Source organism: Bos grunniens, chromosome 17 (assembly GCF_055505025.1).
Source record: "Bos grunniens cultivar Pamir isolate PY7600 chromosome 17, Bosgru_T2T1.0, whole genome shotgun sequence".
In the NCBI taxonomy this organism is placed as follows: Eukaryota; Metazoa; Chordata; class Mammalia; order Artiodactyla; family Bovidae; genus Bos; species Bos grunniens.
In genome coordinates, this window is record NC_141181.1 from 2,190,988 (window position 1) to 2,215,521 (window position 24,534).

The 24,534-nt window shown below is 38.6% G+C and overlaps 1 protein-coding gene across 11 annotated transcripts in view; it reads left to right on the plus strand.

Annotated features, from left to right (window-relative positions):
• The window catches only part of MAP9 (microtubule associated protein 9), a 48,617-nt gene that overhangs the window by 20,797 nt on the left and 3,286 nt on the right, over positions 1 to 24,534 (plus strand). For 6 of the 11 annotated variants that reach the window (XM_086346192.1, XM_086346191.1, XM_086346189.1 and 3 more), the window contains exons 8-14: positions 900 to 970; positions 2,437 to 2,605; positions 3,594 to 3,683; positions 7,198 to 7,359; positions 7,479 to 7,624; positions 7,801 to 7,933; positions 8,841 to 10,272. In XM_086346192.1, coding sequence (XP_086202318.1) covers positions 900 to 970; positions 2,437 to 2,605; positions 3,594 to 3,683; positions 7,198 to 7,359; positions 7,479 to 7,624; positions 7,801 to 7,933; positions 8,841 to 9,008 — 939 coding nt within the window. In that variant the 3' untranslated portion in view covers positions 9,009 to 10,272. Of the gene's footprint in view, positions 1 to 899; positions 971 to 2,436; positions 2,606 to 3,593; positions 3,684 to 7,197; positions 7,360 to 7,478; positions 7,625 to 7,800; positions 7,934 to 8,840; positions 10,273 to 24,534 lie in introns of those variants that run through there. The other 5 variants (XM_086346197.1, XM_086346196.1, XM_086346195.1 and 2 more) reach the window with 2 other exon arrangements.

The following is a 24,534-nucleotide window of genomic DNA, read 5'->3' on the forward strand; positions in this document are numbered from 1 at the left end:
ACAGTTATCTGAAAACTTGTGGTCAAACAGGACTTTTATAATACAGGCTATTAGATTTTTATTACATTTTAAGGAGAAGGTTCATTAAGCCATATCGCAGATATATTTCCTTAGGAAAAACGCTCATGCCAAGTTAAGGATGTGTTTACATCTGTGCTCTCATGTTCGTGCTAATACCCATCTGTCTGTGGAAAGTAGAAAAGTCATTCCTTAAAAGGAAGAATGGTATTCTGGAATTTAAAGACAAGGTTTTAGAAATGTTTAACAGAGGTAATTCTAAATTAGAACAGGTGATTTATATATAGCAAGTAAGATTATAACATGTTTCTTTTGATTGAATCTTTGTCTTTATTCTTACTCGTTACCAAGTGATTTTAAGTCTGAATAATTCCCCTCTAAGGTCTCTTTGTTGGACTCTCATCATGGAATAAAATGCAGGCTTCTCGCCACTGCCTGGAGGTCTCTCGTGGTTCTTTCTGGACCTCATGCTCCTCAGCTCTCCCTGACACTCAAGGTGTCTCAGCATCTTTCACTGGCTTTTGCTTCTCACAGCTATCAAGGTCTCCACAGAGTGTCACATGGCCCTTTTCTTTCCATCATCTGTCTGAGCTCTGATGTCACATTCTCAGGGGCCCTTCCCCGATCACCTGCATTAAAGTAGCTCCTCAACTCCACTCTGTCACTGCCGTTACACCCTACTTTATCACTTTCATGAGTCATATTATTTATGTGTTTAGTATCAGTGAGTTTCCCTGAAATGTGATATCCTTATTTGTTCCTGATGACCACTATGCTTAACACATAGTAGATGCTCAAAAAACATTGACTTTCTAGCAGCTGGCCTCTAATTATAATTGTGATATATACAGTGAGTAATCTTTTGCTTTTCTATTTAATAGAAAGCAATTCAAGATAGAAATATGAAGAATAAAAAATCAACAAATAATAGAGCATCCAGTGCATCTGGCAGGTAATAAAGTTTTCATTTTCCTTCAGTAATAGGTTTATATTTCAACAAAGCAGGTTTTAGTTTAATTTCTGAAAGTAAATTTCATTTGGTATTCTTAATTTTCTTCTTATGAGAAGAATGAATTAGTTACTTCATAATCAATCCCCCTAGTTGAATATATTCTTTTATAAAAGGGATTGATTAAGGACCCTCTGTGTTCTACATTGCTCATGAGATGGAGTTTCTTTCTCCTATTTTTCCTGAGACAGTAGATATAAAGTAGTAATAAAGCTGAAGTCTAGCATTCACCTTCTCTGTTAAGTGTCTTTATCCAACAACACATGTAAAATTGTACTTTAAACTTTGAGGTTCTATGCACTAAGTTGGTTTATTAAAATGATAAGAACTGATCATCATTCACGCTGAATCCTAACTCATAGGTGCTAATCAAAACCTTCTGCATCTTTTAAATTATCATTACTCAAGTAGAACAGGGGTCAGCAAACTTTTTCAGTGAATTTGCCAATTAGTACATATGGCTGGCCCTATAGGCCATATGGTCTCTGTTGTAATTACTCACATCTGCTATTGTAGCAGGGAGGCCATTGTTGGCATTATGAAAATAATTGAAATAGCTATGGTGTAATAATTTTATATACCAGAAGAGATTGTGAGCCAGATTTTCCCACTAACCCCAAGTTAGAGGTTATTAGTCTAACTTTATATTTAAGATGGTTTATGTAGCAAAATGGGGCTTCTCTGGTGAAATGAAGTGAAGTCGCTCAGTCATGTCCAACTCTTTGCGACCCCATGGACTGTAGCCTACCAGGCTTCTCTGTCCATGGGATTTTCCAGGTAAGAATACTGCAGTGGGTTGCCATTTCCTTCTCCAGGGGAACTTCCCGACCCAGGCTGCATGGTAGGACCTTAATAATAATTTATCCCTAGCAGAGCAGTAAAGAATCTGCCTGCCAATGCAGGAGAAGGGGTTTGATCCTTGGTTCAGGAAGATTCCCTGGAGAAGGAAGTGGCAACCACTCCAGTATTCTTGCCTGGGAAATCCCATGAACAGAGGAGCCTGGCGGGCCACAGTCCGTGGGATTGCAGAGTTGAACATGACTTAGCGACTAAACAACAGTAGCAGCAGCAGCAGCAGCAATGTAGCAAAATAATACAAGAAACTATTAAAACCGACTTATTGTTTTTTCCCATGTAACTTGAGTCCATGTTTTTAAAAAAAATGTTTTAATTATAAATAACCTAAAAAGAAAAATTACTTTGAAGCTATATATAAATTAAAGTAATAAAATTTAAATTATATTGAAAGGGTCTTTGTGTACTAATAAAATACCACATCATTTTCAAAGTAATTATAAATTATTAAATTATAATGTAGTTTTTAGGTATAGTAGTTTCAAAATCTAATGAATCTTTCTTCTACCATTGTAATTGTAATAGTTTGTCTTGATTCATTTGGGTCTTTTCAGATTAATGACCTCTGAGTTCTTAAAGAAGCCTAGTTCTCTAAGGAGGATTCCGTCGACAGCTTCAGCTTCTCACTATTTAGGGACTTTGAGAGTCTTGGACCAAAAGCCCTCACAGAAACAGAACACAGAACCTGACAGAGCAGATAACCTAAGGGCAACTGTTTATCAGGTAAAAAGGAAAATATATATTCTTTTAAAATTAGAATTAATGACATAAGATTTTTTTATCAGGGAGTAGAATGAACCTGTCAGAAATGATTTATTAACTCATTTCCTTTATAATACCTGAGCAATCCAAATCTCCTCCCAAGTTTGCTTGTGTGTGTGTGTTAGTCGTTCAGTTGTGTTCGACTTTTTGTGACCCCCATGAACTGTAGCCTGCCAAGCGTCTCTGTCCATGGAATTCTCCAGGCAAGAATACTAGGGTGAGTTGCCATTCTTTTCTCCAGGGGATCTTCCCAACCCAGGAACTGAACCCAGATCTCCCTTATTGCAGGCAGATTCTTTACCATCTGAGCCACCAGGGCTACTTTAAACTTTGCTTAACTGATCATAATTGTAAAGAAAGAGAATTTGCCATAGCAATTGATAAAAATATAACAAAAGCAAAATATAGTTAAGGTATATCTATGTTTTTATACTTTTTCAACTTAAAGTTTATATTGTTACGAACAAAAGTGTTTTAATATTTTTTTCTTCCCTGAGACTTTTTGTATTTGAGTTAAACTTACCTAGAAAAAAGCTTTTCTAATTTTTCAAAAATTCAAACAGATGTCTCTTTTGGTCTTATTTGTTATATAAAATACAAATTGAAAATGTATTTTAATATGTATTTTTAATACATAGAAATATGAAAATAGAAAATTGTCCATGTGAATTTCAGAGAAAATGGTAATATATTCAGTCATCATAGTCAGTCTTTGAAATCTGTTCCTAGTACTGAGAAAGATAACATAGATATGATTTTCTTAATTCTTGTTCATTGTTATATATTAGAATATTATCAGAAAAAGAGGAATGATATTAGCACATATAAAGTTTGTAAGGTTTATGTTTTAGTTTTTTTAAGTTTTTATTATATATTTCAGAAATAAACAAGAATTCTAATTTATTTGCAAAACTTTGCATAATATATAGCCTTTTTCTTCTTCTCACAGGAGTGGTTAGAAAAGAAAAATATTTATTTACATGAAATGCACAGAATTAAAAGAATCGAAAGTGAAAACTTAAGGATTCAAAATGAACAGGTATTCTGAAATATAGAAATGAAAAATATTCTGGATTTTTAAGTCAATAAAATAGTCTCGAATGCTTAATATTTTTAAATCACCTGTTTTTTAAATGGTGAAATAAATTATATATAAAAGAAATGATTTCTGATTTTATTCCTCTAGTCCTTTATACATTTTTAGTTGATGTAACTGGTTTACATGAAAACAAAGATACACAAATTTTCTTATATGTGTGCAATAGCTTTGGCACTATTGATTATGAATATTTTTTTTCTTGTGACCATGTACCTATTTCATTCTTAAACACTGACTTCAGTATTACAACTTAGCCAAGAATATAAAGGGTCTTCAGACATTAACCTTCAGTCGTCCTCTGTTCTTGATTCATGGACCTAACATTCTACGTTCCTATGCAATATTGCTCTTTACAGCATCAGACCTTGCTTCTATTACCAGACACATCTACAACTGGGTATTGTTTTTGCTTTGGCTCCATCCCTTCATTCTTCCTGGAGTTATTTCTCCACTGATTTCCAGTAGCATATTGGGCACCTACTGACCTGGGGAGTTCCTCTTTCAGTATCCTATCATTTGCCTTTTCATACTGTTCATGGGGTTCTCAAGGCAAGAACACTGAAGTGGCTTGCCATTCCCTTCTCCAGTGGACCACATTCTGTCAGACCTCTCCACCATGACCTGCCCTTCTTGGGTGGCCCCACACAGCATGGCTTAGTTTCATTGAGTTAGATAAGGCTGTGGTCCTAGTGTGATTAGATTGACTAGTTTTCTGTGATTATGGTCTCAGTGTGTCTCTCCTCTGATGTCTTTTCACAATACCTACAGTCTTACTTGGATTTCTCTTACCTTGGACGTGGGGTATCTCTTCACAGCTGCTCCAGCAAAGTGCAGCCACTGCTCCTTACCTTGGACGAGGGGTGTCTCCTCACAGCCGCCCCTCCTGACCTTGAACGTGAAGTAGCTCCTCTTGGCCCTCCTGCGCCACCGCAGCCACCTCTCCTTGGATGTGGGGTAGCTCCTCCCGGCCACCGCCCCTGACCTTGGACTTGGGGTAGCTCCTCTCAGCAGTTGCCGCACCGTCACAGCCTGGCACTGTCAGCCACCGCCCCTGACCTCGGATATGGGGTAGCTCCTCTTGGCCCCCACCCCTGACCTTGAGCAAGGGGTAGGTCCTTTTGACCAGGCTTTTGCGCAGTCAGTCACAGCTGAAGCACAGAACATTTCATGCAAAGATGGGCTCGATAAAGGACAGAAATGGTATGGACCTAACAGAAGCAGAAGATGTTAAGAAGAGGTGGCAAGAATACACAGAAGAACTGTACAAAAAAGGTCTTCACAACCCAGATAATCACGATGGTGTGATCAGTCACCTAGAGCCAGACATCCTGGAATGTGAAGTCAAGTGGGCCTTAGAAAGCATCACTATGAACAAAGCTAGTGGAGGTGATGGAATTCCAGTTGAGCTATTTCAAATCCTGAAAGATGATGCTGTGAAAGTGCTGCACTCAATATGCCAGCAAATTTGGAAAACTCAGCAGTGGCCACAGGACTGGAAAAGGTCAGTTTTCATTCCAATCCCAAAGAAAGGCAATGCCAAAGAATGCTCGAAACACCACACAATTGCACTCATCTCACATGCTAGTAAAGTAATGCTCAAAATTCTCCAAGCCAGGCTTAAAGCTCAACATTCAGAAAACAAAGATCATTGCATCTAGTCCCATCACTTCATGGGAAACAGATGAGGAAACAGTGGAAATAGTGTCAAACTTTATTTTTTGGGGCTCCAAAATCACTGCAGATGGTGATTGCAGCCATGAAATTAAAAGACGCTTACTCCTTGGAAGAAAAGTTATGACCAACCTAGATAGCATATTCAAAAGCAGAGACATTACTTTGCCAACAAAGGTCCATCTAGTCAAGGCTATGGTTTTTCCAGTGGTCATGTATGGATGTGAGAGTTGGACTATAAAAAAAGCTGAGCGCCGAAGAATTGATGCTTTTGAACTGTGGTGTTGGAGAAGACTCCTGAGAGTCCCTTGGGCTGCAAAGAGATCCAACCAGTCCATCCTAAAGGATATCAGTCCTGGGTGTTCATTGGAAGGACTGATGCTGAAGCTGAAACTCCAGTACTTTGGCCACCTCATGCAAAGAGTTGACTCATTGAAAAAGACCCTGATGCTGGGAGGGATTGGGGGCAGGAGGAAAAGGGGACAACAGAGGATGAGATGGCTGGATGGCAATACCGACTCAATGGACATGAGTTTGGGTGAATTCTGGGAGTTGGTGATGGACAGGGAGGCCTGGCATGCTGCTATTCATGGGTTGGACACGACTGAGCGACTGAACTGAACTGAACTGAACTGTCCCCTTTTCTATCTTGAATTTTTTTGTGTCTTTAAGACCAAGCTCTACCTGAGTGATTGCCCCTGTCCTTCCCATTGAATGGATCTGGGCTCTCATTTCAGTCTCACTGGTACTTCACTTCCTGCCTCTAACTCCTGCCCCATAGCCTACAACATGCTCATTTGTTTCTCATCTACTGAAGTAAAACCACTGAAGAAAACAGAACAAAACAAAACAAACCCTTCATTGTGTTTTTCAATACTACCAGGAATAGAAATAACTCTGAGTGGAGCAGCCCTGCAGGGGTGGTGCCTGGACTCTGGGCCATGTTTCAGCTTGATCTGCCACAGTCAGTGCCAGACGCCTCATTTGGTCTTCACAGCTCAGTGAGGGTGGCTATACTTCTCCTTCTAAATTTCTCTGTAATAAGACTTTATAGCATTTAATCCTAAGCAATATTATAAGGCAAACAGAATATTATGGGATTAGACTGAAGTAAGCAAAGTAATAACATTTTCCAGTCTGGCCCATGTTTTCAACATTTGGGACATGTTTATGCAGTAAGAATTGTATGCTCTGATGTCAATCAAAACTCAGGGTTAAAGCAAAGACCTGTGGCTTACTGTGTGACTTGGCCAATTTATCTTACTTTGACTGTAATTTTAAACTGAAATAGGTTAATTGGTAGTGCAAAGTGCTCATAATGAAATATTACATTAAAAGGAAAATATCAGGGAAGTTACAGGCCAGAGAGGTAAAATTAGTAATTAAAAATTTTTTTTTAAATTACCTCTCCGGCCTGTAACTTCCCTGATATTTTTCTTTTAATGCAATATTTCATTATGAGCACTTTGCACTACTAATTAACCTATTTCAGTTTACTCTGAAAACATTTGTTCAGTACACTTCCCAAAAAAGGTTCCTTCCCATGCATGGTAGTACATCAATATCTGAGAAGTGCTTAGAAAAGGACATTTTAAAATATAGTGAATAATTCAGATAACATTTTTTAAAAATTAATTTTTCTAAATCATTTAGAATAGATTGCTTTGAAACCTAACTTGATGAACATTAAGGAAAATAAAGACACATACTTATATGTATATCTATCTATGTTTGTAAATTTATATTTATTCATACACATATGACTATTATTTTTCCAAAATAGAAAAGAGCTGCTAAGAGAGAAGAAGCCTTAGCATCATTTGAGGCCTGGAAAGCCATGAAAGAAAAGGAAGCAAAGAAAATAGCTGCAAAAAAAAGGCTTGAGGAAAAAAACAAGAAGAAAACTGAAGAAGAAAATGCTGTGAGAAAAGGAGAAGCACTGCAAGTATGCAATAGCTTTAATATCTTTCTTAATTTTAAATATTTTAAAATTAGTGATTAACTGTGCTTTTACTATTTTATTATATTCACATTCAATAAGAAGGTAATTCTTAACTTCTTCAGGCTTTTGAAAAATGGAAAGCAAAAAAGATGGAATACCTCAAGGAGAAAAATAAAAAAGAGAAAGAATATGAAAGAGCAAAGAAACAGAAAGAGGAGGAAACTGTTGCTGAGAAAAGAAAAGATAACTTAACTGCTGTTGAAAAATGGTAATCTAAAACAGCAAGTGTTTTGATAGATCTGAAATTAGTAACGCTTTAGGTTTTTCTAAAATTCATTTACTTGAATGTTATTAATGTACTCAATCTTATTCCAGAGACACATTAGGGAATCTTTATTATATATTCTCCTTTAACTTGCCAATGTTTTATACTACCCTACATAGGAATGAAAAAAAGGAAGTTGTTTTCAAGGAAAAGGAAAAAGTAAAAATGCATGAGAAAAGAAAAGAAGAACAGAAAAGAGCTGAGAAAAAAGAAAAAGATAAACAAGCTCTCGAGGAATATGAAAAATGGCTGGTAGGTGTTCTTTGTTAATGCAGTTGTGTATCTTAAATGTACTTTTTGTGACTTTTCTGTCCCTAATTCCAGTTCTGTTTGTCTCATGACTACTGACTCTTTCTGCCTGGAAGTTGCCTTGTTGAATTCATCCTCTCCTTCTACATATATCATAATTTCTTCAATCTACTCATTTCTATTAATGATTATGTGTGTGCTCAGTGATGTCTGACTCTTTGTGACTCAGTGGACTGTAGCCCACAAGGCTGTTCTGTCCATGGGGTTTTCCAGGCAAGAATCCTGGGGTGGGTTGCCATTCCCTTCTCCATGGGATCTTTCTGGCCCAGGGGTAAAACCCTGGTCTCCCACATTGCAAGCAGATTACTGTCTGAGCTCCCTTGGAATCATTAATGATTCTACTATTCCTTAAAGCACTCAGGCTTAAAACTTTAGTGATGATATTGTTGCCCATTTATCCTTTGCAATAATTCTCATATCTAAAATCATAAAAAGCTGACAAGTGTATTACTGAAGCTATACCAGGTTAGTTTATGTAGAACTTGGTCCCAACACACAGCAAAATAGTATTTAATGAGAAAGTTATTTCATTTTTTATTTCCTTTTGATCTTCCTGATGATCTCAAGGAGACGATCTTACTTAAGTGGTTTTTAAATGAAAGAAAGCAAGTGTGAAGATTGGGAGAAATGATAATAAATGACTTTATATTTTTTTGTTTCTTTCAATATACTTATGTTTATACTTGCTTTTCATTGAGGGCAAGCAAAATAACATTTTCTATCTTAAAACATCAGTATAAATATGTATTAATTGATTTTTGAATAAGTAAATACATTTCAGATGAATAAGTATTTTGTATGTTAAGTTGCTTTTGGCATGTCTGACTCTTTGTGACCCCATCAACTGTAGCCTACCAGGCTCCTCTGTCCATGGTATTCTCCAGGCAAGGATGCTGGAGTGGGTTGCCATGCCCTCCTCCACGGGATCTTCATGACTCAGGGATCGAACCCATGTCGCTTTCGTCTCCTGCATTGTCGGGCAGGTTCTTTACCACTAGCGCCACCCTGGGAAGCCTGATTGAATACTTTATATTAGTCAAAAAGTGCAAAATTTCTCCACAGGGACTAGGGTCCAATAGGGTTTCTGATTAAAAAATTCATGTATTTTGACATGAATTTTTGAATTCATGTCTATCAGCAAGTTAAAAGTATGTCATTCAGACTTTTTTTTTTTTGCATCATTGCATATTTTTTAATTTTTTGCATTTTTGTATTCTCTGGTTAGGATTGAGGTTGAGCATTTTTCATTTGTATAAGTATTAATTGTATTTATTTTTCCTATAAAGAGTCCATTTTACACTGAACATAAACTGAACATTTTTTCATTGGTCTTCTTCTTATTGATTTCTAGAAGCTTTTATATGTACTAGGGAAATTAGCCTATCATTTCTGATATGAGTTACAAAATTTTTTTCCCATTGCATTATATTGTCAACTTTGCTCATATTATTTACTGAAGAATTTTATTTTATTTTCAGGTATCAAATCTATTAGTCTTTTTCTATGGCTTCTCAATTTTAGGAATAGTTGAAAGGACCTTCTCCAAAATCTGAAGTCAAAGCTCCCATTTTTCTTCTAATAACATTATGATTTTAATATCTTAACATTTTAACATTTGCTCTACTTAGAACTTGTCTTGGTGTATGATGGAAAATATGATTCCATCTTTATTTTTTCCAAATGCATCTTTCATGAAACAACACTGATTTGAGATACTGATTTGAGATACATTAGATCATTCCCATATTTTTGTGTCTGTTTCTTGACTTCCTGTTTCATTGGTCATTCTCACTAGAAATATTCCAGTGCTATACTCTTCCCCTTATCAGGACTTTATATATTTTCATATGTTTGTATTAATCTCCCTTCATAACTTCATTCAAAGTATTTCTGAATATTCTAGGTTTCTTCACATAAAATTTAGAATCAGTAACTAGAAAAGCACACAGGACCCAAAGCAGGCTATTTAAAGGTAGGATAAAAGATGAAATACCTAGGAATAAACTTAGGAAATGCACAAGACCAGTATGAAGAAAACTTTAGAATACTCCTGAAGTACACAAATGAATATTTGAGAAATTAGAACAAAACTACCGTCGGATAGAAATGGTATTATAATGATATTATAAAGACGTCAGTTTTTCCCTGAAGTAATTTGCAAATTTAATGTAATCCTAATAAAAATACCAACAGAATTTATTCTCGTGTATGTGTTGACTAATACTGCTATAATGCTCAATCTATGCAGAGAAATAGTAATAAAACAAGGCAATCAAAATTGTTTCAGTGGTTTGAATGAGAATAGTAATGTTCTATGATGACTTTCTTAGACTGAACTTTTAATGCTTTATTATTTAAGCTTTGTTCTGAGAAAAATTAAAAATTTTCTTATATTAAGGAGATGCATGCTAATTCTACTAGTATCTCTAAGAGTAGTGCATATGTGCTCAATTCGTTCATACATGCTGGATTCTTCGGACTTGTAGCCTACCAGGCTCCTTTGTCTGCAGGATTCTTCAAGAGTACTAAAGTGGGATCTTCCCAACCCAGGGATCAAATTCGTGTCTCTTACTTCTACTGCATTATCAGGAAGGTTCTTTACCACTAGCACCACCTGGGAAGCCCTTTAGAGTAGTGATTGAATATAAATGTCTCACTTTTCAGTTTTATTTTCACATTGTCTCAAAAATTTGATAGAATTTGCCAAATGACTAAGTCATACATGACTAATGTAAAATACTAAGTTAGGTACATTAAGTTTTATTATAATGTTTAGTCACTTTCTCATTCTAATCAATCCTGTGGAGAAGAAAAACTCATCAAAGACATAAGACAAAATAACTTGTTTTGATGTACAGTATATCCCTATAATACCCAATGAACAGTATGAAAAGGCAAAATGATAGGATACTGAAAGAGGAACTCCCCAGGTCAGTAGGTGCCCAATATGCTACTGGAGATCAATGGAGAAATAACTCCAGAAAGAATGAAGTGATGGAGCCAAAGCAAAAACAATACCCATTTGTGGATATGACTGGTGATAGAAGCAAGGTCAGATGCTGTAAAAGGCAATATTGCATAGGAACCGGGAATGTCAGGTCCATGAATCAAGGCAAACTGGAAGTGGCCAAACAAGAGATGGCAAGAGTGAATGTCAACATTCTAGGAATCAGTGAACTAAAATGGAGTGGAATGGGTGAATTTAACTCAGATGACCATTATATCTACTACTGTGGGCAGGAATCCCTCAGAAGAAATGGAGTAGCCATCATGGTCAACAAAAGAGTCTGAAATGCAGTACTTGGATGCAATCTCAAAAATGACAGAATGATCTCTGTTCGTTTCCAAGGCAAACCATTCAATATCACAGTAATCCAAGTCTATCCCCAACCAGTAATACTGAAGAAGCTGAAGTTGAATGGTTCTATGAAGAACTACAAGACCTTTTAGAACTAACACCCAAAAAAGATGTCCTTTTCATTATAGGGGACTGGAATGCAAAAGTAGGAAGTCAAGAAACACCTGGAGTAACAGGCAAATTTGGCCTTGGAATACAGAATGAAGCATGGCAAAGACTAATAGAGTTTCGCCAAGAAAATGCACTGGTCATAGCAAACACCCTCTTCTAAGAACACAAGTGAAGACTCTACACATGGACATCACCAGATGGTCAACACCAAAATCAGGTTGATTATATTCTTTGAAGCCAAAGATGGAGAAGCTCTATACAGTCAACAAAAACAAGACCAGGAGCTGACTGTGGCTCAGACCATGAGCTCCTTATTGCCAAATTCAGACTGAAATTGAAGAAAATAGGGAAAACCACTAGACCATTCAGGTATGATGTAAATCAAATCCCTTATGATAATACAGTGGAAGTGAGAAATAGATTTAAGGGCCTATATCTGATAGATAGACAGCCTGATGAACTATGGAATGAGGTTTGTGACATTGTACAGAAGACAGGGATCAAGACCATCCCCATGGAAAAGAAATGCAAAAAAGCAAAATGGCTGCCTGGGGAGACCTTACAAATAGCTGTGAAAAGAAGGGAAGTGAAAAGCAAAGGAGAAAAGGAAAGATATAAGCATCTGAATGCAGAGTTCCAAAGAATAGCAAAAAGAGATAAGAAAGCCTTCCTCAGCGATCAATGCAAAGAAATAGAGGAAAACAACAGAATGGGAAAGACTAGAGATCTCTTCAAGAAAATTAGAGATACCAAGGGAACATTTCATGCAAAGATGGGCTCGATAAAGGACAGAAATGGTATGGACCTAACAGAAGCAGAAGATATTAAGAAGAGGTAGCAAGAATACACAGAAGAACTGTACAAAAAAGGTCTTCATGACCCAGATAATTACGATGGTGTGATCAGTCACCTAGAGCCAGACATCCTGGAATGTGCAGTCAAGTGGGCCTTAGAAAGCATCACTATGAACAAAGCTAGTGGAGGTGATGGAATTCCAGTTGAGCTATTTCAGATCTTAAAAGATGATGCTGTGAAAGTGCTGCACTCAATATGCCAGCAAATTTGGAAAACTCAGCAGTGGCCACAGGACTGGAAAAGGTCAGTTAGCATTCCAATCCTGAAGAAAGGCAATGCCAAAGAATGCTCAAACTACCGCATAATTGCACTCATCTCACACGCTAGTAAAATAATGCTCAAAATTCTCCAACCAGGCTTCAGCAATATGTGAACTGTGAACTTCCTGATGTTCAAGCTGGTTTTAGAAAACGCAGAAGAACCAGAGATCAAATTGCCAACATCTGCTGAATCATGGAAAAAGCAAGAGAGTTCCAGAAAACCATCTATTTCTGCTTTATTGACTATGCCAAAGCCTTTGACTGGGTGGATCACAATACACTGTGGAAAATTCTGAAAGAGATGGGAATACCAGACTGCCTGACCTGCCTCTTGAGAAATCTGTAGGCAGGTCAGGAAGCAACAGAACTGGACATGGAACAACAGACTGGTTCCAAATAGGAAAAGGAATACGTCAAGGCTGAATATTGTCACCCTGCTTATTTAACTTCTATGAAGATTACATCATGAGAAACGCTGGACTGGAAGAAATACAAGCTGGAATCAAGATTGTCAGGAGAAATATTAATAACCTCAGATATGCAGATGACACCACCCTTATGGCAGAAAGTGAAGAGGAACTAAAAAGCCTTTTGATGAAAGTGAAAGTGGAGAGTGAAAAAGTTGGCTTAAAGCTCAACATTCAGAAAACAAAGATCATGGCATCCGGTCCCATCACTTCATGGGAAATAGATGGGGCAACAGTGGAAACAGTGTCAGACTTTATTTTTGGGGGCTCCAAAATCACTGCAGATGGTGATTGCAGCCATGAAATTAAAGACGCTTACTCCTTGGAAGGAAAGTTATGTCCAACCTAGATAGCATATTCAAAAGCAGAGACATCACTTTTCCAACAAAGGTTCGTCTAGTCAAGGCTATGGATGTATGGATAAGGCTAGTCATATATGGATGTGAGAGTTGGACTGTGAAGAAGGCTGAGCACCGAAGAATTGATGCTTTTGAACTGTGGTGTTGGAGAAGACTCTTGAGAGTCCGTTGGACTGCAAGGAGATCCAACCAGTCCATTCTGAAGATCAGCCCTGGGATTTCTTTGGAAGGAATGATGCTAAATCTGAAACCCCCGTACTTTGGCCACCTCACATGAAGAGTTGACTCATTGGAAAAGACTGTGATGCTGGGAAGGATTGGGGGCAGGAGGAGAAGGGGACAACAGAGAATGAGATTGCTGGATGGCGTCACTGACTCAATGGATGTGAGTCTGGGTGAACTCCAGGAGTTTGTGATGGACAGGGAGGCATGGCGTGCTGTGAGTCATGGGGTCGCAAAGAGTTGGACATGACGGAGCAACTGAACTGAACTGAACTGAATTGAACATATCAAAATTTTGATGTACAACCTAGCTTGTGGAGTGAGCATTTGATGGCTCACTGTTTTAGGTGAAAATTGTAGTCAAAGATCAAGTAAGATGCTTCATGCTGGTTCCCATATTAATTGATGTGCGTAGTGTGTCCTTAGTTGCTCAGTCATGCCTGACTCTTTGTGACCACATGGACTGCAGCCAGCCAGGCTCCTCTGTCCATGGAGATTCTCCTGGCAAGAATACTGGAGTAGGTTGCCATGCCCTCCTGCAGGGGATCTTCCCAACCCAGGGATCAAACCCAGGTCTCCCACATTGTGGATTCTTTACCAGCTGAAAAACCAGGGAATTCCATATTAATTCATCAGTTCAGTTCAGTTCAGTCTCAGTCGTGTCCAACTCTTTCTGACCCCCTGAATTGCAGCACACCATCACCAACCCCCGGAGTTAACTCAAACTCACGTCCATCGAGTCAGTGATGCCATCCAGCCATCTCATCCTCTGTCGTCCCCTTCTCCTCCTGCCCGCAGTCCCTCCTAGCATCAGAGTCTTTTCGCAGGAGTCAACTCTTCACATGAGGTGGCCAAAGTATTGGAGTTCTTTACCTTTAATAAAACAATAAAGCAAAAGATTCATTCTCCAACAAACAATGACAGAAGAATTTTAACAAGCCTTTTTTAATTATTACTCGAGATAACATCAGTGTATCTTAATTGATATTAAGGTTGATACTTAATTGCCCTTTTCCTGCCCTGACTTTTTAGCATCTGCTGGTAAACTCAAAGTTGCTTCAAGTTTCTCTTCCTCCCCATGTTAAATGGAATGGATAAAGAGGTTGGTTTAGTCAGTTTCTAAGAACACAGCATGGTCACTGTTTTTCCCTCACCTAGCTAAGTGGGCCTCCCACTCTCTAAAGTATTAAGATGATTGACAGTGGTCCAGTTACACCTTTTATTTTCTCAATTAGTATTCTGAAAGGAGATTCTTTACTAGGAGTAGGAAGGATGCAAACATTCTCATGAGGAAGAGCAAAATGTTAAGACAAAAATAAGTCTCACTTTTTTTCACTTCTTTTGTTGTATGTGAATAATTGCATGCTAATGGACCCTTGTATTAACATATTCTTCTTGTGACATTTTCAATTCCTTTTATGTACTGATAAAATAAGCATCAGTTCAGTTCAGTTCAGTCTCTCAGTTGTGCTGATTCTTTGCGACCTCATGAATCACAGCACGCCTCCCTGTCCATCACCAACTCCCGGAATTCACCCAAACTCATGTCCATCGAGTCGGTGATGCCATCCAGCCATCTCATCCTCTATCGTCCTTTTCTCTTCCTGCCCCCAATCCCTCCCAGAATCAGGGTCTTTTCCAATGAGTCAACTCTTCACGTGAGGTGGTCAGAGTATTGGAGTTTCAGCTTCAGCATCAGTCCTTCAATGAACACCCAAGACTGATCTCCTTCAGAATGGACTGGTTGGATCTCCTTGCAGTCCAAGGGACTCGCAAGAGTCTTCTGCAACACCATGGTTCAAAAGCATCAATTCTTCATCGCTCAGCTTTCTTCACAGTCCAACTCTCACATCCATACATGACCACTGGAAAAACCACAGCCTTGACTAGATGGACCTTTGTTGGCAAAGTAATGTCTCTGCTTTTTAATATGCTATCTAGCTTGGGTATAACTTCCCTTTCACGGAGTAAGCATCTTTTAGTTTCATGGCTGCAAAGAAGCATAGACAACTAATAATTTACCAAACTGCCACTCCTCCCAAGCCATTCAGCAGAGATTGTCAAAGGGTTCCCTGATACCACTGCTCTTTGGAATACAAGGAAACTGCTTTATAGTTTTAGCATAGACGTAAAGAAACAGACAGTCAAGGCTGCAGGATGAAAATACCAAATCCTATTAACATTTCAGCTATTCCTATATCACTGTTTGGATTTTATATTAATTCTCAAATACACAGTCATGTCTTGGAAGAGAGTATAGCAGGGAAACCAAATGGTTCCAAAATTCATCTGATATAATAAAAATGTGAGACTATGGAAGATAAATTTTCAAAATAATGTGAAACAGGATTATATCAATCACACAATGAACTTACCATTTCACTCACCTATGAATCCACATTCTTCTACCTTCCTGGATTATTCCCATCAAGTCTCAGTATATATAATCTTAAATAAAAATAAACTTTTTTAATTCTTCATTTCTCTCCAGCTATAATTCCATATTTCATTACTCTTTTTTATAGCTAAACTTCTGGAAAGTTTGTTTATATTTCCTTAGTTCTTCATATTCTTTCCATCCTTAATAAATTCCAATCTTAACCCTTTCCCAGAACTCCATTTTGAGAGTTATGATTTTGCCAGACCATTTAATCTATAGGATGTATTTTTTCTGCCCCATATCCTAGACCTCTGGGCATTCTGCATACTCAATTTCTCCTTCCATTTATAACTGTCTCCTCCTCTGTTGCCCTGGTCCCCCGTTTACCTCTCAACTCTCTGTCTTCCTTCTCCAAATCACCAGTTGACAGCTCTTTTTTTTTTTTTTTTAACTTGTGTTCTAAATGTTACAATGACCTGCCACAGTAGATAGAAGATCTTACACATTCACCGTGTCATTCTCATTGGGGACCCTCTCCCATCCCTGCCAGGCTGTGTTCACACTGGCACTCTATTCACCCATCTTCTCCTTGTGTGAGAGTCTCATGCAGATGCCTCTCCTCAGTGCACGTCACCAGTGTCTCCTTTTACCCATCACATCTCACTGAAAGCGAATGCCTGCATCCACTTTTCTTTGAAAGTAAGAATTTCCTTTTATTTTTTTTATCAGTCATAACAGCTTATTTATAAATTTCATAAAATTTCACACAATTTGGAATTATCTGTTGTTTATGTACTTGTTTATTAACCATCTATTTTGAAAATTCCCTAATGGACAGGGACAGTAATTTATGTGTTTCGATTTTATAATCACTTCATGCATGGCTTCTTGTATACTACTTGACCATGGTAAAGTCTTGGTGCTTAACAGAATGAAAGAGCATACAGTAGCCAAGAAATTAAAAGATGGTTGCTCCTTGAAAGAAAAATTATGACAAACCTAGAGAGCATATTAAAAAGCAGAAACATCATTTTGCCAACAAAGATCCGTATGAGTTGGACCATAAAGAAGACTGAGCGGTGAAGAATTGATGCATTCAAACTGTGGTTTTGGTGGAGACTCTGGAGAGTCCCTTAGTCTGTGAAGAGATGCAACCAGTCAATCCTAAAGGAAATAAATCCTGAAATTTCTTTAGAAGGACTGATGCTGAAGCTGAAGCTCCAGTACTTTGACCAGCTGATGCGAAGAGCTGACTCATTGGAAAAGACCCTGATGCTGGGAAAGATTGAAGGCGGGAGGAGAAAGGGACGACAGAGGATGAAATGGTTGGATGGCATCGACTACTCAATGGACATGAGGTTGAGCAAACTCTGGGAGATGGCGAAGGACAGGGAAGCCTGGCGTGCTGCAGTCCATGGGGTCGCAAAGAATCAGAAATGACTAAGCAACTGAACAACAGCAGCAACAAGGAGAATAATAGACCATGGACTCCTCAGAACCTGTTACCTGTAAGGATGTACTATATAATAAAGTAACACAAATTAATGGATGTGAGACAGTAACAATTGGCATTATTCATGACATTTGGACATAAAGTCACTTCAAACAATTCTTTATTGTAATACATACTTCAAAAGACTCAAGCATTAAGCTGGCTTCCTCAGTGGCTCAGCGGTAACGAATCTGCCTACAGTTCAGAGAATGCGCGTTCAATCTCTGGGTTGGCAAGATCCCCTGGAGAAGGAAATAGCAAAACAGTCCTTTATTCTTGGCTGAGAAGTCCCATGGACATGTAGAATGGCAGGCTGCAGTCCATGAGGTTTGCAAGGAGTTGGACACGACTTAATGATTAAAAAACAACAGTAAAATTCCAAACAATACGATACATAATAATACAAAATAAAAAGTAAGTATACATCAGGGGCAGTGGCTGTGCTTTGCTGGAACAGCCGTGAAGAGATACCCCATGTCCAAGGTAAGAGAAACCCAAGTAAGATGGTAGGTGTTGACAGAGGGCATCAGAGGGCAGACAGACTGAAAGCACAATCACAGACAACTAGGCAATCTGATCACACTGACCACAGCTTATCTAACTCAGTGAAACTAAGCCATGCCATGTGGGGCCACCCAAGATGGATGGGTCATGGTGGAGAGGTGTGACAGAATGTGGTCCACTGGAGAAGGGAATGGCAAACCACTTCAATATTCTTGCCTTGAAAACCCCATGAATAGTATGAGAAGACAAAAAGAAAGGACACTGAAAGATGAACTCCCCAGGTCAGTAGGTGCCCAATATGCTACTGGAGATCAGTGGAGAAATATCTCCCAGAAAGAATGAAGGAATGGAGCCAAAGTAAAAACAATACCCAGTTATGGATGTGACTGGTGATAGAAGCAAGGTCCAATGCTGTAAAGAGCAATATTGCATAGGAACCTGGAATGTTAGGTCCATGATTCAAGGCAAATTGGAAGTGGTCAAACAGGAGATGGCAAGAGTGAACGTCAACATTCTAGGAATCAGCAAACTAAAATGCACTGGAATGGGTGAATTTAACTCAGATGACCCTATATCTACTACTGTGGGCAAAAATCCCTGAGAAGAAATGGAGTAGCCATTATAGTCAACAAAAGAGTCTGAAATGCAGTACTTGGATGCAATCTCAAAAACGACAGAATGATCTCTGCTCATTTCCAAGGCAAACCGTTCAGTATCATGGTAATCCAAGTCTATGCCTCGACCAGTAATGCTGAAGAAGCTGAAGTTGAATGGTTCTATGAATACCTACAAGACCTTTTAGAACTAACACCCAAAAAAGATGTCCTTTTCACTATAGGGGACTGGAATGCAAAAGTAGGAAGTCAAGAAACACCTGGAGTAACAGACAAATTTGGCCTTGGAGTACAGAATGAAGCATGGCAAAAACTAATAGAGTTTTGCCAAGAGAATGCACTGGTCAGAGCAAACACCCTCTTCCAACAACACAAGAGAAGACTACATATGGAAATCAGCAGATGATCAACACCAAAATCAGATTAATTATATTCTTTGCAGGCAAAGATGGAGAAGCTCTATACAGTCAGCAAAAAAAAAAAAAAAAAAAAAAGCTCTGGCCGGGAGCTGACTGTGGCTCAGATCATGAACACCAAATTCAGACTTAAATTGAAGAAAATGGGGAAAACCACTGGACCATTCAGGTATGGCCTAAATCAAATCCCTTATGGTTATACAGTGGAAGTGAGAAATAGATTTAAGGGAATAGATCTGATAGACACACTGCCTGATGAACTATGGACGGAGGTTCGGGACATTGTACAGGAAACAGGGATCAAGATTATCCCCAAGAAAAAGAAATGCAAAAACCAAAATGGCTGTCTGAGGAGGCCTTACAAATAGCTGTGAAAAGAAGAGAAGTGAAAAGCAAAGGAGGAAAGGAAAGATATAAGCATCTGAATGCAGAGTTCCAAAGAATAGCAAGGAGAGATAAGAAAGCCTTCCTCAGCGATCAATGCAAAGAAATAGAGGAAAACAACAGAATGGGAAAGACTAGAGATCTCTTCAAGAAAATTAGAGATACCAAGGGAATGTTTCATGCAAAGATGGGCTCAATAAAGGACAGAAATGGTAGGGACCTAACAGAAGCAGAAGATATTAAGAGGTGGCAAGAATACACAGAAGAACTGTACAAAAAAGATCTTCATAACCCAGATAATCACGATGGTGTGGTCACCTAGAGCCAGTCATCCTGGAATTTGAAGTCAATTGGGCCTTAGGAAGTATCACTATGAACAAAGCTAGTATAGGTGATGGAATTCCAGTTGAGCTATTTCAGATCTTAAAAGATGATGCTGTGAAAGTGCTGCACTCAGTGTGTCAGCAAATTTGGAAAACTCAGCAGTGACCACAGGACTGGAAAAAGGTCAGTTTTCATTCCAATCCTCAAGAAAGGCAATGCCAAAGAATGCTCAAACTACTGCATAATTGCACTCATCTCACACGCTAGTAAAATAATGCTCAAAATTCTCCAGGGCAGACTTCAACAATACATGAATCATGAACTTCCAGATGTCCAAGCTGGTTTTAGAAAAGGCAGAGGAACCAGAAATCAAATTGCCAACATTTGCTGGATCATCGAAAAAGCAAGAGAGTTCTAAAGAAACATCTATTTCTGTTTTATTGACTATGCCAAAGCCTTTGACTGTGTGGCCACAATAAACTATGGAAAATTTTGAAAGAGATGGGAATACCAGACCACCTGACCTGCCTCTTGAGAAAACTTTATGCAGGTCAAGAAGCAACGGTTAGAACTGGACATGGAACAACAGACTGGTTCTAAATAGGAAAAGGAGTAGCAAAGCTGTATGTTGTCACCCTGCTTATTTAACTTCTTTGCAGAGTACATCATGAGAAACGCTTGCCTGGAGGAAGCACAAGCTGGAATCAAGATTGCCAGGAGAAATATCAATAACCTCAGATATGCAGGTGACACCACCCTTATGGCAGAAACTGAAGAGGAACTAAAAAGCCTCTTGATGAAAGTGAGAGAGGAGAGTGAAAAAATTGGCTTAAAGCTCAACATTCAGAAAACGAAGATCATGGCATCTGGTCCCATCACTTCATGGGAAATAGATGGGGAAACAGTGGAAACAGTGTCAGACTTTATTTTTTTGGGCTCCAAAATCACTGCAGATGGTGATTGCAGCCATGAAATTAAAAGATGCTTACTCCTTGGAAGGAAAGTTATGGGCAACCTAGACAGCATATAAAAAGCAGAGACATTACTTTGTCCACAAAGGTCCATCTAGTCAAGGCTATGGTTTTTCCAGTAGTCATGTATGGTTGTGAGAGTTGGACTATAAAGAAAGCTGAGTGCCGAAGAATTGATGCTTTTGAACTGTGGTGTTAGAGAAGACTCTTGTGAGTCCCTTGGACTGCAAGGAGATCCAACCAGTCCATCCTAACAGAAATCAGTCCTTGGTGTTCATTGGAAGGACTGATGTTGAAGTTAAAACTCCACTATTTTGGCCACCTTATGCACAGAGCTGACTCTTGAAAAGATCCTGACGTTGGGAAAGATTGAAGGCAGGAGGAGAAGGGGAACCCAGAGGACGAGATGGTTAGATGGCATCACCAACTCAGTGGACATCAGTTTGGGTGGGCTCCTGGTGTTGCTGATGGACAGAGAGGCCTGGCGTGCTGCAGTTCATGGGGTTTCAAAGAGTTGGACACGAATGAGCAACTGAATTGACTGCTGATTGATAGGTTGTTGGACGATAATTTTCTACCACTTTGGAAAATAAATCGTTGTCATCCAGCAAATCCATACATATTTATACCCTACAAACTGGCATTTTCTTTCCTAGGCATGTATATGGAGATTCTTGACTTACAAGCACAAGGAATCAGACGTTTACAGCAGCATTGTCTTTGTGTGGGAAGAAAACATTAGGACATCATGTCTTCAAGACCAAAATACGTGTGTTGTAAATTGTGATATGTTGATATACTAGGATTCTGTGCCTCACTGAATTAGAACTATGACTCTATATAGATTTATCTTAGAGATAAAATGATAAAGAAGACAGTTGCCAAAGGATATATAGCATGATGCCATTTAGCATTGATTTAAAATTGATGCTTTCAAATTGTGTTGCTGGAGAAGACTCTTGAGACTCCAACAGTAACACCTTTTTGCATAAATTTTAAAAATCTGCCAAAAACTTGTTATTTGGGATGAATGCATGCGTGATAAAGGTATTAAGAGATGTACTGCAACTATAGCACTACATTCAGAGTAATGGTTAGGTCTGGAGGGTAGAGAAAAAACAAGTGCAGTGAGAGAAAGGATACAAGGGCTGCACAAGTATTGATCATGTTTTATTTCAAAAGGCAGGTAGTGAGTGTACAGATTTTAACTGTATTACTCTTTAAAGTTGTCTATGGTTGAAATATTAATTTTTTTAAAAAATTAAGGACTAAAAATAATGTAGATAAAATGCTACAAGGATAATATGCATTACACAAAAATATGAAAATTGCTAAAAATTGTAAACACTGATACCCATGCAGTTAGATGAGCAAATAATTGCACAAAAAATTCACAAGAAGACTAAACAAGTGAAAAGATGCTCAAGCTCAATAATAAGCAAAGAAATATGAGCCTCAATATTCAAATATCTGTAAACACTGAAGTATCTTCTGCTGCCATCACATACTCAACCTTTGCATCTAGTAATTTATTTCTGAGACTCTGTTTTCCAAAAGTCATCACTAACTTCTGACAATTATTCTCTTTGAATTATGGAATTACAGGTCTTTTTCTTCCTATTTTACATAATTCTTTAAAATATTATCACTTTTAATATTTAAAAAAATTAAGTGGTGTGCTAATACCTGTTGATAGTATACTTATAAATCAGCAACATTCCCTAGCTGCTATTGCTGTCTAACCAATTAAGGGATTTCCAGAAATACATGATATGCAGATGATACCACCCTTATGGCTAAAAACGAAGAACTAAACAGTGTGCTGATGAAAGTGAAAGAGGAGAGTGCAAAAGTTGGCTTAAAGTTCAACATTCAAGAAACTAAGATCATGGCATCTTGTCCCATCACTTCATGGCAAATACATGGGGAAACAATGGAAACAGTGAGAAACTTTATTTTCTTGGTCTCCAAAATCACTGCAGATGGTGACTGCAGCCATGAAATTAAAAGATGCTTGTTCCTTGGAAGAAAAGCTATGACCAATATAGACAGCATATTAAAAAGCAGAGACATTATTTTGCAGATAAAGGTCTGTATAGTCAAAGCTATGGTTTTTCCAGTAGTCATGTATGGATGTGAGTTGGACTATAAAGAAAGCTGAGTGCCAAAAAAATTAATGCTTTTGAACTGTGTTGGAGAAAACTCTTGAGAGTCCCTTGGACTGCAAGGAAATCAAATCAGTCAATCCTAAAGGAAATCAGTCCTGAATAGTCATTGGAAGGACAGATGCTTAAGCTGAAGCTCCAGTACTTTGGCCACCTGATGTGAAGGACTGACTCATTGGAAACGACCTTCACTCTGAGAAAGATGGAAGGCAGGAGGAGAAGGGGATGACAGAGGATGAGATGGTTGGATGGTATCACTGACTGGATGGACATGAATTTGGGCAAGCTCCAGAAGTTGGTGATGGAAAGGGAAGCCTGGCATGGGGCTGCAAAAAGTCAGACATGAATGAGCAACTAAACTGAACTGAGAAAAGCATTTATTTCTGTTTCATTGACTCTGCTAAATCCTTTGACTGTGTGGATCACTACAAACTGTGGAAAATTCTTCAAGGGATGGGAATACCAGACCACCTTACCTGTCTCCTGAGAAATCTGTATGTAGATCAAAAAGCAACAGTTAGAACCAGACATGGAACAACGGACTCAAAATTGGGAATGGAGTACATCAAGGCTATATATTGTCACCCACCTATTGTACTTCTATGCAGAGGACATCATGCAAAATGCCAGGCTGATGACTCACAAGCTGGAATCAAGATTACTGGGAGAAACATCAACAACCTTAGATATGCAGATGATACCACTCTAATGGCAGAAAGCAAAGAGGAACTAAAGAGTCTCTTGATGAGGGTGAAAGAGGAGAGTGAAAAGGCTGGCTTAAAACTCAACATTCAAAAAACTAAAATCATGTCATTCTGGTCCCATCACTTCATGGCAAATAGATGGGGAGAAAGTGGAACCAGTAACAGACTTTGTTTTCATGGACTTCAAAGTCACTGGATAGTGACTGCAACCATGAAATTAAAAGATGCTTTCTCCTTGGAAGAAAATCTATGGCTAAGCTAAGCTAAGTCACTTCAGTCATGTCCAACTCTGTGTGACCCCATAGACAGCATCCCACTAGGCTCCCCCATCCCTGGGATTCTCCAGGCAAGAACACTGGAGTGGGTTGCCATTTTCTTCTCCAATGCATGAAAGTGAAAAGTGAAAGTGAAGTCCCTCCGTCGTGTCCGACTCTTAGCGACCCCATGGACTGCAGCCTACCAGGCTCCTCCACCCATGGGATTTTCCAGGCAAGAGTACTGGAGTGGGGTGCCATTGCCTTCTCCGTGGCAAACCTAGACAGCATATTAAAAAACAGAGACATCACTTTGCCAACCAAGGTCCAAATAGTCAAAGCTATGATTTTTCCAGTAGTCATGTATGGATGTGAGAGTTGGACCATAAAAAAGACTGAACACTGAGCAATTGATGCTTTCAAATCGTGGTGCCAGAGAAGACTTTTCAGAGTCCCTTGAACAGCAAGAAGATCAAATCCTAAAGGAAATCATCCCTGAATATTTATTAGAAGGATTGATGCTGAAACTGAAGCTCCAGTACTTTGACTACCTGATTCAAAGAGCCAATTCATTGGAAAAGACCCTGATGCTGGGAAAGATTGAGGGCAAGGAAAGAAGAGGGCTGCATAGGATGAGATGGTTAGATAGCATCACCAACTCAATGGACATGAGTTTGAGCAAACTCCAGAAGATACTGAAGGAC